At 41.2% G+C, this 16,650-nt stretch overlaps 1 protein-coding gene across 2 annotated transcripts; it reads right to left on the reverse strand.

Annotated features, from left to right (window-relative positions):
- Nucleotides 1–410: 410 nt before the first annotated feature.
- alx4a (ALX homeobox 4a) lies at nt 411–16,650 on the reverse strand. 2 transcript variants are annotated; one of them, XM_028402028.1, is made up of 5 exons: nt 16,565–16,650; nt 16,048–16,401; nt 7,445–7,764; nt 3,963–4,091; nt 411–3,629 (listed from the first exon to the last, which is right to left on the reverse strand). In XM_028402028.1, the coding sequence occupies exons 2-5, from the start codon at nt 16,397–16,399 to the stop codon at nt 3,309–3,311; spliced, it is 1,122 nt and encodes a 373-aa protein (XP_028257829.1). In that variant the 5' UTR covers nt 16,400–16,401; nt 16,565–16,650; the 3' UTR covers nt 411–3,308. The 2 variants fall into 2 exon arrangements, with proteins under 2 accessions (XP_028257829.1, XP_028257830.1); XM_028402029.1 differs by lacking the exon at nt 16,565–16,650 and having other exon boundaries at nt 16,048–16,528.

Raw genomic sequence — 16,650 nt, forward strand, 5'->3', positions numbered from 1 at the left:
GTCTTAAGTGAATGTCTTGGAAAACCTTTTTTGAGTGACTTCTACTAATAGAAGAATGGTTGTCTTGCATTCGTGTGTGACAGCGGTGAATTTTGTCTCATGGTCGGCCTGTTGGCCTCGCACTGTATCAAGTGTACACTTAACAATAAATTTAACTTGAATCAATAACTTATACTTTAATCACACAAAAATGACACAAGCACGAGTAAATTCATACTCTCACCCTAAACGGCTCCAAGCCACTCAAACATGAAAAAAAGAAACAAACTTTGAAATACATATCAAAGAAAAAGCAATGTTCAAACACATTAATGAAAATACACCGAATTTACCAAAAGTATACACTCAAATAACTTGATAAATTGTCTCACAAAATAAAAACAGAGCATCCATTCAGTAACGTTTCCAAGAGTCCTATGACACTTCAATCCATCCTGCATGCACAAAAAAAAATGTACATGCACATAACAGCACACATATTTATCATATATTTACTCTGATACTGGTTACCTGACTTCAGTAGTATTAGAAAATGAGAAAAGTGGACATGTTATTGCTCAAAGATAGAAATTACAGCATACAAGAGGAAGAGGTGTTTATGTAAGATGTTGGTAAAAGGATGTGCTCGACATCACCAGAGAATAAAAACCATATGAAGTGTATAAACCTGAGCAACCCAATATGCAGAGAAGCAGTCCACACGAAAGCTGACAGACGGTCCTGTCCATCCTGACACACAATACCGCCGTCCACAGCCTCCACATGGCTCAGTGTTAATTAAAAAGCCTTCCTGGGTCGGTTGTGCGGCTGTGCCTCGGTCCCTACAGTTGAGGTGCTGCAGCTTTGGGCGAGTGGACATAGTGGAAGTGAGCAAAGGGAGAGGCACAGTTCAATGTGTGTGTATGTGGGGGTGAATCTTTGAAAGCAGAGCCATGACAGCTGAGGGGGAAGCATGTGTGAGGCATGTTTGTTTTGCATTTACCCCCCGAGCGCAGCTGTGTGCACTGTCCTTTTCCCAGAACACCGGAACACAGCAGACGCCCTCACGGCTCGCCCTCCGTCCAACCCCTGAGCTAGAGCACAGGGGGCCCCACATGCTCACATTTGCAAGGATACCCTCTTGAGTTCTGAGATGTGTCCTTAATACATACACATGCCTCACATTTGGACTGAGGAGAGGATGTAATTTGGACTTTTGGGGTGATCTGCTCTGCTGACAGGTTATAGCCAGCAACTCGTTTCTCTTGCCTATAGCAAGAAGGACAGTCAATGTGGTTCAGTTTAGGGAATTAGCGATGGTTGTTCTCTCTCAAGGTGTACTACAAGGTATCAGGTTCGCTTTCCGAGACCATGAAAACCTTTGTTATGCTTTAAGCCTAAATCGGGCTTTGAAAACAAAGGGCAGCTTGTATATAACCACATGTTACAGCACCAGTGAGATTCATATGCTATTTCTGTCACTGGAGAAGACTGTTGCTAGGACAAAAATATATATATTAAAATATCTGAACTTATCCCCAGTAAGGCATGAATTTAAAATTTAGAGGTGCAGCTTGTGTCTGGTTGGGACCGTCTCTCTTAACCTCCAACTTGCCCTTCATCTCCACACAAAGGGATACAAATGAACATATTGTTCAAAAGTTTAAAAATCTGAGTAAAGACTAGGATTCTTTTTGGTGCTTTATCTCGGCATGGTAATTTTACTAAAAACAATCCTCTCATGAAAACAGGCCAACAAAACAAGGATGGGCTCCAGCTTTGGTTGCACTGACCCATATCTCTCTGCCGGAGACACTCTCATTACGTATTTTTTTTCTTAAACCAAATTTATTGTGCCAGTTTTAAACCTCTGGAGATGCGGGTGGAAAAATATCACTACAGATGGCCAATTTACCATGTTTTAACCAAAAAAAAGCCAGAAAATAACCAACGCAGTAGGAACACTTGCCCTCCGAGTCAGGGTCCAAAACCAGATGAAACTGCACTTCAGTGGTGCATGTAATCAAATTACCACAAACTAACTTGGCTCTTGACTCTTTGTGTGTATGACAAACAGAAGCATGCAGTTTAACAGGACTTAAAGTCTCTGCATTAACATGGTCGATGGCGTCATTGATAAAGAAGAAGAGAGAGAAATACAATGACATGGGAGCCAGCGCTGCTTCATTACTTGTGAGCTCTGACAGCCAAACACAGCCACATTAACATTTAGAAAAGGCTGTTGAACACTGACGTCCTTTTAGTGTGAAAAGTGTCAACACACTGGGTGTAATCTCCACCATCCTCCTCTGTTTCAAAGGAGGCCGCTGCTGCTTGCTGTGTTGTTTCTGGCAGTTTGACTGACTAGTAGGCACTTCTCTCTCTCTCTGAAACCTGTGAGACTTGAAATGCACAGGGGCACAGTCATGTCCGAGCGGGGTCTGTCCTCCTGGAAACAGAGCTGTGTCTGTTTTGGAGCCTGGTAATCCCAGGCTCTTTCAGCCCTGAGAGCAGCAGGCCTGCTGTGCCCCTCTCATACTCCCACACAACACTTAACTCTTCCTCCGGGCATCAGCAGGCTGTGTCAGTGTGGCAGGTGGATCTCTACACCCTGACCACACTTAAGCAAACCACTTTTCATCTGTTTGACTAATAAATGCTAGAAGGCAAAAACCACTTTCTAAACTTACTGAAATACACACTCAGAGTTGGTTATTGTAACATTTGTTTTGGAGGTGAGAAGCTTCTTAATGTGCTTTCTGAAGCTAAGCATTAGCACCAGCATGGCTTAACTTAAACATGGAGTAATGCTGAGAATGTTTGCCTTAGAAAAATATACACACAACTAAATCAGAACTTTAGCTTTTTAAGGATGCTTGCTGAACTATTTATAAAGTCAAACCAAATGAATGATAAAACAATAAAGCACAAAATTTAAATAGGAAAAAAAACAGCACCAAACAAAAAAACTGCAGACACTGAAAGCGCTGTACACACAGAAGTTTCTGTATTGTAGTAAATAAGTGCATGGATTTGTCTGAATTAATCATTTTCTTTTGTATGTCTTCAGTACTACACCTATACAGTACAGCTTCACCTCCCATTCCACCCAGCTTCCTCCCACCAGAGGCACTGAAAAATATGGCACCACTTATTTTGCCAATTTTCTTTTTTTCCATATTATTGCAGCATTTTTGAAGGTAGTCATTGTTGCCTTTAGAGATTTTTAGTGCCCCCTCACACCATTCTGGGATTTTTTTGTTTTTTGGGACATTTCAGGGGTCAACAAGGGAGCCCCTCCCAACTCTGATCTAGCATGTTCCAACACATCATGTGGCCCAAGAAATGGCTGCACTGTGCTCTTTGGCTTTCATGCGTAAAGCGGCGATACTGGATGACTTGCGGTCAGGGTCCATGTTGAGATCGTACGTGTTGATGCCTGAGGCCATGCCAGGAGAGCCTCCAAACAGACTGCCCATGTGAGCCTGTCCCACGTGTGCTCCGGGGCTCGGAACACCCAGAAAATCAGACACCCCGCTGGCCGAGTGGGGGTGGGGCGTCATACAGGGAGTCACAGTGTCGCAGGGTACAACGCAGCCTGGCAAGGGGGAGGCTGCACTGCTGCCGCCAATCCAGGAAGGGTTCTGAATCTGAAACAAAAAATTATCATAAGAGTTATTATCAATCTTCTCATTTAACCCTTACTACAAAGCAAATAAGCCTATTTCCCCCAAAAATGTTCAACTGTTCCTTTATATTATATGTTTTTATATGTTTTTTTTGTTTTAGTGCTCCCACCTGCAGCAAATTTCTTGACCAAACTGAGGGCAATTAAATGTATATTTTATTGCATAGAATTGTTTCCTGTCTGCAGGATAAATGACCCACATTATAAGTAGCAGCTAAAATACCACCTCCTTCCTAAAATAAATTACATAAGGATTTGGGATTGAAAACCTCCTGTTAAAGTGCTCATTCTGTACCTGTGCGTAGTTCTCTGGACGTGTCAGAAGAGGCAGCTCATAAGCCGTTGAGAAGTGTGTTCGGACCTGCTGCATTTGACCAAAACGCTCCCTCTTCCTCCATTTTGCTCTTCGGTTCTGGAACCACACCTGCAGAAGGAAATTTGTCAGAATATCATGAAACTAGGTCTACAACATTGGTCTTTTTTATCTAAAAGAACTCTGGAATCTTTACTTTCATTTGTAGTAATCTCCTTAAATCTCTACAAGGGACTTTCCCCTCAAATCTGAAGGAAATACCTTTCTATAGATACAAATCTAACTTTCCCTTTCAAATAGAAAAATGATCCCATGTCGTGCTGCCAAAAACGGAAAGGCTGAATATCACAAATAATATCTACAGCACATCAAAAAATTCAGGCTCCTTTTGTTAAACACAGCTCATGTTAATTTCTGTGTCTGTGCAGTTATCAGGAAATTGTAAAGACGTGAGGTGAAAATAGATCGTAAACAGGGTGCTGCGGCCTTTACTTCACTGGAGGAACAGAATGTAAACTGACTTGTCCATCTCACCGCTGCTTATTTGTCATCTGACAAGAACAGGACGCTTTGACTTCTGCGTCTGACGCCATTGTTTACTGAGCACATTACTGTGTTTGAAATCCCATCAGAACATGTGTCACTGGTCTCTGGTGGGCTTTCAATGCCACCTGCCATGCCGGATCTTTATTATGACGCAGATTTACCTTTAAAAATGTTCCTTTTGATATGTTTTCTCACATTACGTGTATCTGTGCTCAGGCCACTTTGTTATAAATCTAAGGAGGCAATATAGGAAAGTGGAAAGTGAGATAGGATTATAACTGGAGTTTGTTTGTATTATCCTTTTTAATTTCCTGAAGCTTTAAACTCCTGGCTTTGAGATGCTCTCTTTCTAAATTAAAGAAGCATCCAGACCAGAGGACCTAATCCCCCTTTCCTTCATGTTTTCATACATCTTCCCCTCCACTGAACAAGATCACAAAATCCAAGCACGATCACCATAAAAAAAAGGTTTCTTTTTGATCGTAATTTTTCTACAAGTGTAAAGCATATCTTCTCTCCAAAACACAGCGTCACCCATAACTCCAGTCTTCTCTGTGCCAAGTCTGTTGGCTATTATACAGGGTGAGCATATTTTTGTGTTGCACACACTGCGTTGTGACAGTAATTGGTAAAGACCTTGACAGCTTAAGTAGCTGGTGGACTTTCAATGAGGCTTTATTTATGTTACAGCCCCAGAGAGAAAGAGCAGAGAAATGCCAAACTGGCCCCAGCAGGAGAGCTGTATGGGGTTGAAAACACTTTGAAGTGGGAGACCGGCTCAGAGGATTGATAACCCGCCTCTGCTGTCACTCATGTCAGCTTCCAAACCAAAGTAAAAAGAAAATCCAAGGCTTGAGCCTGGCTTCAGTGCAGTTCAACTCCCAAAGCACTAATAATAATATCGCTGAAACACCTCTGAGCGCTGTTTTTCTTTATTAAATGTAAGTTTGTTCTCTTTTCCTCCAAAATCCTCAATCCCATAATTTCTTACTTCCGGTGCCAATTAAAGGTAAATTGAGGTCACTAAGAAAAATATAATAATAATAGAATCGATGCTAATAGTGTTTTAGTTAAGTCAGTGTTTTATGTTTTATTCTATAACACAAAATATGCTGCTGAATACCCTGGATTTTTTGTGTCTTTAAGGGTTCCATAAAGTTTATTTTTTTTACTTGGAGTGATCATTTTTAAACTTAAAAAATCATAAAAGTGGTATTTATGTGTGTATATCTTTGAATTACTTCAGCATTGTCTTATTATTATTGCATGTAACTACGTAGGAGCCAGTTTTTAGTTTTAAAATGATATCAGCCTTTTTCAATTCTTCAAACTTGGTGTGTTTTTTGTTAATATTATAAAATTGAGCTGAGCCTCCAGTTGATCTCTTTCAGCTCCCAGACCCCATTTTTAACCAATGTTTAGGCTGATAATAAACTTGTGGGGACACCTGGTGAGCTCCCCATCAGATACCATCTCCACTCTCTGGTCTAGGAGAACAGAAAATCTGAGTGATGTGATGCTATTGAAACCCTTGACCCCTGACCCCCTGTCATGTATTGTATATGACTCAGATTTGAACTCTCTTCCTTTGAAACCCTGAGACTGAAAAAACAAACAACTCCAGGCCCTCGTGTTGTTTAAATAAAAAGCCAGTTTTTTCTGTGTGTGAGAAGGTTTAATATCTCGCCCCCGTGATGTTTGGGTTTTGCAGTTAAGCAAAGTTTTAAAACTTTTCCTGAGAATAGATTTTTTTTTCTTTTTGCTCCAGATGCAGAATTGATGAGCTGTGAGTCCTTTTGCGTGTGAATGAGCTGAATCGAGTACAGAACCCTGTTCTCTGACTGACAAGGCATCTCGTGTCTTTTATCTTTTTAACTTGAGAGTTTAAGAGGACTGCTGGGAGAGCGGTGGCCTGTAAAGCTGCATCCATCTGACACAGGCCGGTCTGTGATAGCACGAGCAGCAGAGCTGAGCGGCATACCTTGAGGTTGAGTTATAACCCTGTGGCTGCGCAGACTTCCTGTGTCTCACTGTGGAGCTTTCCCCGTCACCGCTCTAGAAGATCGGTTTTAATCCAGCTCTTATCTCACAAACGTAAACATATCACCTCTGATAAACATAACAAATAGAGACGTGATTTTGAATCATATGCTTCAAAATAGGTATGATTGAACTATCATTGTTACCCAAAGCCCATGGGAAGGATTTCACACCTACCCTGGAGACCAGAGCAGGGACACATTCTTGTCTGACCAGAACGTTAATGAAAGAAAAACACAGAAAATCCAGGGGCTTTGGTAGCCATACATAAACACCACACACAGACGTGGTGCAGAAATGGTGGAGGACTCCCTCTATGTTCACTAATGTTGGAATGCATTACAGAAGTCATGACCGATTGTATGCTAATAGGCCCAGAAGGTCAGAGAGACGATGTACACCTCAGGCTGGAGGAAACTAGGCAGGAAACTTTAGGTTCAAAGAAAAAAAACTCCACAGTGACGATGCCTTGGAAACACAGCGGAGTCCAACAGGTCTACTCGTATGTCGATGAAAGTCTGCTCTCCTAAAACTTCACATATGAGGCCCAGGCAGCTCAAACCTCAGCGCCCCCCTGGGCCCCCTGGCCTCTGTTAGCTCCCTCTCCCCCACTCTCTCCCCTGACTCCCACATTACCAGATAAATCTCTCATGTTGTTCTGTGAGTGACGTTATCTCTGCAGAGCTGCAGATGCTGAAGGATCCACGGGGTTGTGTTGTTTAAACACACCACTGGGATCAAGAGCTCTTATTGATAGGACAGGCATGTGGTTGCATGAGCTTCTTTCTGTCAGTGTATTATTATTTATGAAATGTTGCTGTGTACTCTGTCTGCTGTTCTGTTTGTTTGTTTGTTTTTATATAAGCATCTCACATTACCTGCACACGGGCTTCAGTCAGGTCAGTCCTCAGTGCGAGCTGCTCTCGAGCGTAAACATCAGGATAGTGCGTCTTCTGGAAAACCTTCTCCAGCTCTTCCAGTTGGTAGCTTGTGAAAGTGGTGCGGTTGCGTCTCTTCTTGCCCTTGTTGCTCTCTCCACTATCAGCCTTGTCCAAAGGGCTCGCTATGTCAGTGCCCGGCAGCCTATCAGAGGACGCCTTGACGCCTTGATCCTTCACAGGCAGGTATCTGCTGTCCATTCCAGGTGGGTCAGAGTCCGGGGCCAAATCAGAGTCTGTCAGACCTGAACTGTCTTTACCTGCAGAGAGAGTAGAGATTTCAGTGGACCAGTCATAAAACTATAGATAGTTAAATTTCATTTTCAACTTTATTTGTATTTAAATGTATCTAATAAATTATCTATATATCTATCTATCTATTAAATTATAAACATTACTCATTTTTACAGTAAAAAACAATCCTAATACTTTAATTCAACAAGTCATTTCTTGTTATTCACTGTAACGGGTGATATATGTGCAGGATGAATATAATAGCTCATTGGACTTGATAAAATGAAGCAAAGGAATTTCTTCTTTGACACTTTGAAATCTGATGGAGTGTATATTACCGAGCATGTGTCAAAGTGTTTATCTGACTGTGTAATGAATGGTGTGGATCATGGCTGCTCAGGGGATCCAGTTGTGTTGTAGATCATTCTGTGAGTTGCTGGAGAGCAGACATCTCTCAGAGCCGATATCTTCACCATAATTTGAGACTGACAGAAACTTGCAGTTTTTCTTAAAAGACAAAACCTCTGCAGATGCACCCTGCATTCCTAAACACATAAACACTAATCTCCACTTTTTCTTCCACTCAGATACTGTTTGTCAGTCTTGCAGTCTTGGTTAAAGTCTCATAGCTACAAAGTCACCTGGCAGCAGGACTGTCACAGTTAAACTGCTATGGAATAGTTTCAAATCGTATAAAAACAGATGAAAATCTTTGTATTGGCGTCCTTTCACTATTATACAAACTCTTTATTGCTGCTTTGCCTGTAAAACCTCACGAAGCGCTCTGATTTTCCACCAACGTGTCAGTGTCTGAGCTAAAAAACTGCGACTCAATGAACAAACCAGTATCTTTTTATTATAACATGTTCCCGTCATCGAGATATGATAGCTGATAGACTGCTGTGACAGTGCTCCGTATCATCCTGGGTGAAGTTATTTTCAGGACATCGCTGCTCATCTGCCCAACAATTTGTCAGACCAGACCTCAGAGGTGTGTGTGTGTCAAGTCTCAGTACTCAGTCAGCACACTTCACACACACAAAGAGTGGCCCTCAGCTTACAGCCATCTTGAGTAATGTGCAAACATTGACTCAATCTCTCATACATTCATTTATTTATTTGACATTATTATGTGACCTTTGACCCCACTTTAGTTTTGCATGCAGAGAATCAGAAGCTACTGTACATGGCATAATGCCAGACTACTTAATGCCGAATGACACATGCATTTTATTTTATAGATTTACTAAGGACTCAACTGTAACACTTTAATTATCAAGCATACATAGATAGAGCTGATGTTTGATGCCCAGGTGTAGTACTGGTACACACCATTGCTTCACATACAGAAGCCCATCCAGCCTTACAGGACTGCAGCGTCTTGCTGTGCAGTCAACATTTTCCGGTGTTTTACTGAAGCACTGTGTTTTAGACCCGATGCATTTCAGGTTCAGTGCTCAGTGAGGCTCATGTTCCTCTGATGTTTGCCTAACAGAGCTGAACATGGGGCTGTGGAGCTGCATGTTGGTGGCAGACCGCTTGCTGCATGGGGGTCTAATCCCTGCAACATTGCCTCATGCTTCATGACTAACACATCCTGTTGAGCTTGAAGGGGGCAAAAATGTTTTTTTTTTTGTTTTTTTTTCTCCCAGCATAAATACAATATTTAATCATATTTGCCTGGCCGGCACCCACAGTCTCCACAAAGCAAGAGCTGTCAGGCTGTTAGAGGCCTTTCAGTGATCAAAAGCACTTGTTTATGTCACATTGCTGATGTTTTTTTGGCAGGAGTGGGATATTGTGACAATCTATTGCTTGTTATCCGTGCGATCTGCTGTAGTTGTGTATTTGCTTTCCAACACTGCCTAAGGTGAACAGGACTAGGCCCTCCTGCAGGGAACACCATATGTATGGGGAACAGAAGAAAGTCTCACTGCAAATAATGCCTGTCAGGACGCTTCGAAAGAGGCAGAGAGGACTGACTGTGAGAAACATATGCTACATCAAAAACTGTATCACAGTGTCCACTAGTGCGACTGGCTTTTTCTTCCACACAAAGGACTCCTTTACTGTTCCAGCCTCCACCTGCACTTCTGCATGTCTCTGACACAAGTCGGTCCCAACAATAACCCAGAGAACTCACAAACCAAAATTCTTTTCTTTTCAGATGAAAATGCCATGCAAAATGTTTTTAGCTGCAACCACAGAATGTTCTATTTTCACTGCAGCAGTCAGCATCTGTTCCAATTACTCTACACAGCGCAGAGAGACAGCAGCTTTGTGTGGTGGGTACGTAGAAAGCTCTGCAGAAATTAAATATACCCACAATACCTCCCAAACACGCTGTAGAGTGTGCTACATCAAAATTTTCACATGCAACAGCTAAATATTTATTTTTGATTTTAATTCGGTATCACAACTTCACTGTGCAATTACAAACTGGTTGCAAAAAATGATGATATTGTGAGCCAGACATTCAGCGTGGACACCTATTAATTCGCAGCTGAAAACGAGGGGGCAACATCAAAGTGTAATTTAACTGGCTGTAAAGCGACAGGGCACCTTCCCTGCTTCTTTATTGACTGGGATGACTGGGGTCAGCTCACCTTGTTAAGAGGAAACACTATAAATTACACACCACACGGTGAATGAGGAAGATTAACGACATGTTGCTCAGAAACTGTAGAGCAAAGCTGAGATGAAGAAGGTAAAAGTAAAAGAAGCGACGACAGAGGAAAGTAATAACCTGAGCTGTGAATATTTTTTTGCTTCTTATTTTACTGACATGGAATCTAACATGGAGCGTTGTTGAATGGTGGAACTTTTCAGGCAGGCTGAGAAGTAGGATGCACAATGAAAGCAAGCAGGAATGATGTGTCTTTGTGTTCATAAATTACATACAAAACATATAATAAAAGTAATTAGAAGTATTCAAGCTAGTGTTGTTAAAATTAAATAATTTTTTAGATACTGTATTAATCCCAGAGGGAAATAACATTAATTAATAAATAATAAATTCAATTCTTGGGACAATTAACATTATATTTATCCAGACTGAAATAGTCTTGAATAACTCATATTAACATTGACTGCGAAGACATCACAGAAGATCTTAACAGATGTTCTCAGCTGGGTTTTTACTTGCACAGCGAGACTACAGTGTAGTTTTCTTTATGGCAGTATTATTAAACTATATAACAAACGGTGAACTCTGCTGCATCAACAGTAGTTTACATTTAACCATTTTATATTAATATTTGAAGAGAGAACTTTGAATTGAAGCTAAATATAGTGTTGTATATTTTGCTTTGGCTCAAATCTAAAATTGTGGACACGTGGGGGACAACAAAAACACAACATTGATATACAGCATCAACATGTTTGTACCTGTAAGAAACAGGCAGTTTAGAAGCACAGTATCGGAAATACTAAGTTCCTTATGAGTTTTTTAGCCTCACGTTTGGTCACCACCAACTCCTGAAGAAAAATTCTCTAAATTTTTAACTGCTTCACTAGTTCGCTGCTAACTGTGACGGCTGCTCTGGGCTAAGCTGGTATTTACAGTTTGTCTGAGAACAATGAAAATGAACCACAACATTACATTTGTATAACAGACAATTAGACAATGAGCTGATCCAAACTACTACTGTCACATAACTTTCACTTCATCAGTGTAACAGCTTTAGGTAAATGATTCCAATCCCTCTGCTGAGGATGAAATTTAAAGTTCCTGTCTTTGTCTGGAAACACAAATAAAAGGACTAGCTTGCTGCTTCACTTGCTTGGTGTAACTTCAGGTCCAGCACACACACACACACACTGATCTTAGATACAACGCATGCATGTTTTACAAGCATAATGGCAGAAGACTGTGCTGCTGAGTGATCAGAGCAACGATTCCTATCGGCAGCCTATGCAGAATTTATACTGCCAAAAAAAAGCCCCATAAAACCAAAGTCTGATTAATCACCTCTCACACACTCTTTGTCTTTCTAGCACTCTCCCTCTGTGTCTCCCTCCCTCCAACCACCTCGCTTCCACATGTTTTTCCCAGCCTTCGGAACAAAACAACATTTCTAAATCGAAACAGAACATTCCACACAAATGCGACAAACTTGGAAAAGTACATTTTTGTGCATGCACATAAAATGAAAATAATTGAAAAAATGATCCAGTTTCCATCAAAACACTTTTAAATCAACACCTGTCCTTAAGCAGTCCTGAAGCTTTTGGAATCAGAGTTTACAGTGTGTTAGATCCCCAATGTACAACTAAGAAAAGCTCATTTTTAGTCACAAAATAAATAAATCTTCCCTTGAAGGATTGAGCCATTGTAACAGGGTAACACTACTATTAAAGTATTTATATTGCTGATTAAAAACACACACAGTGTTTTAGTCTATATTAAATAGTTTAGGAAATAAATAAAAAAAAGTAGGCCGTCGAACAAGTTCAATTAGCTTTTCACAAGTCGTCAGTTGAAACCACCTGTTTTTCAATATGTAAGCGTGATTCTTAAATAAACAGATATTATGCCGCGTGATATGTGATAGACTGATTCAGTGGGTTAAAGAAAGGTTCTGAGCTGATCTGCAGTCCTGCTTCTCTGTAAGTGTTCAGTTTACATGAAGCTGTGACAAAAAGACCAAAGGAAGTCTTGGACTTCATGAGTCCTTTTTGGCCTGCTGCTCTCACTCGACCATGCAAACTGAGCCTAATGTAAATTACCCTGCCAAACTCTAAACTAAATGGTAAAATGATCCTGAGTCCTTGTCACCTCCACTCATGTCATTGACTTGGTGAAGTGTGCCTCAGTTGTCTGGGCTGTGTGGCTGGTTCCCATTACTCCCTGCTCCAGCCAATCAGTACAGACGGCCATTACGAAAGGGCTGAAATGGTTGTGCTGGGTTTTGAAATGGTGAAAGCACAAAAAAAGAGAGAAAAATCTGAGGAGTGACAGAATCTCAGAAGGCAGTGCAATCACACCTCACTGTTGGTCCTAGCAGAGATAATCTCTCTAACCGCCCCTGCAGGGTATCAGGCCTGTATCAAATTCTCTGTTTGCTTAAAATATAAATTTCACTTAAACACTTTAAATGGCATTTTTCAAATGATGAAAGGCTGTTACAATAAGTCCATCGATTCAAAGCCCACACAGCAGCAAAGTGCCACAGTTCGTATAAACCGTGTAGTTTACACTGTAAAACTGCAGTCCAACCCCAAATGTTGCAAAGAGCAGCAGAGGGTTTCAAATGAGGGTTTCAAATGGATTTTCTCTGCTGTGTGCATGTTAAGGGAAAGCCACTCGCCCTCCTCTCCAAACAGAGGAGGGCAGGAAAGCCGAGCCAAAGGTCAGACACTGAGAGAAGATACGGACACATCAAACGAAGGCAGCGTGTTGTCTCTGGAGGATAACAAAGACATGGAGGTGCTGCTTAAAGATGTGACACAGAATGAATCACCTCCCAGGCCCCTGTGTGTCTTCATCAGGTCACTCATCAGACTGATAGTTTCTGACACACTGGTGATTGATCATCTTATATTTTGATGGCCAAAGTGTCGACCGTGCAGATTCATGATTTCAGGATATTTTTTATTTCATGCACATTTAAGAATGATGTTACTGTTAAATATAGTGCAGTTGCTCGTTGATATTTTGCACATGTTTCAGTGTAAAACAGTCCAAACTGAGGAAAAACACTGTATCTAATGAGCATGTAAGCACAGTTTACAGTTAATATTTCAATTATTGTTCTTGGATTCAGTTTTGAGAGCAGGACTTTTACTGAAGGAGAGTGTTTGTTTTGTACCTTTACTTGTTTCTTTGCTCCAAGAGCTGATTTCATGTAACAATATGGTTGGCAGTCTGTGGAGCAGAAACAACACAACTGTGTTTGTAGCGACTCTAATGTATGTAAATGTTTATTAGGCAGTGGTGCTGCTTTCTATCACTTCCATATAGCTGGCCGGCTGCACCTCAAGACAGCTCTGAGAGCAGTCATCACATTACCTCTGAGTGAAGCTGCAAACTATAACAACACAGCAGATCTCTGACAGTTTGAAACTACACCGAGCTGTGTGTGTGTGTTTGTGTGTGTGTGTGTGTGTGTTTGTATGTAAAATACAGGTTTGATAAAAGAAATGAGCCAGGAAGTGAAATACTCCAGCATTTTCCAATAAAAACATCAGGAATCATTTATCATCACCCCCCATTCAGAAAGTTCAGCATATTTTACTGCTGCCTTTAATTTATCTCCATTCAGTCAGAGTAGAAGTCAGTAAAAAGCTTCAGACAGTGATAATCACAATGAGTCAAAGAATTCTGATCTAGTTAAATATGTATCAGGTTTTAAATTCACACACGGTTTCTACAAATGATGAATGTGCAAACTTTAAGAGTTTAAAGAGTCAGAAAAATAAAATCAGACAGGTTTGACACCTGTGTGGAATGAATGACAGAGCAAAAAAAAAGTTTTTGCTGCTTATTTCTGAGTGAATCTGGTCATGAGGTATTTAAGTAGCTTTGTGGTGAAATAAGATGATTGACCGTCTGTTCCGTGACGATCAGCCCTGATATATTTTAATTTAAAACTCTAAACCTGAAGTCATTAATATAGTCTACGCATTCATGGTTCTGTTCACAATTTACGCAAAATTCAAATGAAAATACATAAAGTACATTTCTTATAAAACACGTCTTTCCCTCTCTTTGCTTATATTCCAGACCCCAAAAATGCAGTTTACTCACTGCGGCCTATTTACAACATAATAAAAAATTTTATATCATCTCGATTTACCGGATCTATGTCAGGGTTAATAGCTAATAAAAACCTAACAGCCATTTTAAAACAGCGGTGTGAGCCTTTGAAAAGATTGATCTGCGCTCCTGACATTATAGAGCTGTAAAGAGGTTTTCAGGAGGCCGATATCCGGAAACTGTCAAAACATCCCGAAACTGCCTCCGCTACAAAAAGTCAGTGTGACTCTAAAAGACAAGCAGCGCGTACAATGCAAAGCAAACGGAGCGATGAGTTCATGCGTAAAAAAGTGGGGAAGATTATGGCCTTCTGTAGTTATGATATTTAATTTATTATCTGTGTAATAAGAGCTGAATCATATTATTTCTGCACAATTTATTGGCGGGGCTGTGAAATATGATTTCGAACAGAGTTTTGTGGACATGCGTACTTCATTATCCAGACCTGTTTGTGAGAACGGTGGCTCACCTTGTTGGTATGTTGCGTTCACGGTGATATGAGATCACACACTGTGCAGTGGAACAAAAGAGAAGGGAGGAACTGTTTCGGCCCAGACAGCATGGTTCTGATGTGCACAGAGTAAAACTAAAACTAAAAAAATAATGATTAAATATGGAATAAAAACGTCTCACTGTTTGATTTTGAGCTCTGAGACATGGATGAGGTGGAGGATTCTGATGTATGAGTCACTTAAAACTCCAGTTTTTGTCTGTTTCCTACCGCGTTGTTCTTTTAAAGTTCTCAACACTCGCAGATACAATGGTCTAAAGTTGTATTTTATGTCGTATTTAAAATAGAACTCTCTGCTGTTTAGGGCAAAACAGCTCATTTTCCTCAAATTTTTATTTCCCCCAAAAAGTGAGGCCTTTTTTATTAGTGATAACTTCTGATCATGATCGATCAGTGTGACAAGCGCATTTCAAGTTGAAAGTGTTTTCAACTGGAGTTAACGCTTTGTGAAAGAGGCCGCCTGCCTAACGAGGGTCAAAGTTTTATTCACACCCTCATCATTGACCAATTACAGCTGCGCCCCTGCGCAATTAAATCTAATTGGATCCAATCAGGCGGCGCAATGAAATGAAAATATTATCAGTTTGGAGCTCACTATTTGCGCCATCTGAAAACCTGTTAATTCAATTGTCTGACTCAACTCCAATATTAAGGATTGTAATGCAGATTATCGCATTAAATGCGCTCTAATTTAATTTTGATGGCAGAAGAGACAATTTGATAGTCGGGAAGATTACGCCTCTTCGTAACTGTGTTACGCACATAACTGCTGGCGAGAAACGTTTGCTGATGCTTTATAGGCGCGGAGGTGCGTTCACGTCTTCATGACAGAAAGGACACAGAGTATAATTTGTTTAATCTGTGCGTTTTGTTTTGAAACAAGTGGTTTGGACCCAAACAGGACACCGTGAGTGTCAGATCAATCCTTCTGAACTATCCTGAGGGAGCAGATGGAGCGATGACTGACAGGTTCAAAGCTCTGCGATAAACTAGTGACTCAGACACAGCAGTAAAGTTGCATCATCTCAATTTTCCACTCACCATAGCACGGGATGAGCGCTCCGTTGTGTCCCCTCTCCTGGTGCAGTTTGTCCTCCTCGGGAGGTGTTTTGCAAGAAGACCTCTGCATGAAGAGGTGGTATTTGCTGAAAGTGTCTTGCCCAGCTGCGACGGCATCCAATGACTGGCACTCCTGCTGGAATGGGCTCCGGGACTTTTCTCCGTAAGCCTGACCTTTGTTGGGCAGGAAGGCAGTGGAGCTGTATTTGGTGTCAGTAGCTGGAAATGTCCTAAAGTGGTCCGCCTGGTGATCCCTACCTTGCGCAGCAGTGGGGCTATAATATGAATCCATGGATGTCATATCGCTGTATGAAACACAGATCTCGGCGTTCATGCCTAAAAAAAGAGCCAAAGGGGGGAAAACAAGACCAAACTTTTCTCTCTCTCTCTCTCTCTCTCTCTCTCTCTCTCCTCCCTATCTCTCTCTCTCTCTCTCTCGGAGAGAAGCGCAGAATCCCCTTCCTCTTCCTCTACCTCATTCAGATGAAAACACACTCACATGCACGCAGAGGCTGCAGCCCACACCAGACCGCAGCTGGATTTGGTTAAAAAACGATTCAGATCTTTTCCAGGAACCACTGTCGT

Source organism: Parambassis ranga, chromosome 3, assembly GCF_900634625.1.
Source record: "Parambassis ranga chromosome 3, fParRan2.1, whole genome shotgun sequence".
NCBI classification, from domain to species: Eukaryota; Metazoa; Chordata; class Actinopteri; family Ambassidae; genus Parambassis; species Parambassis ranga.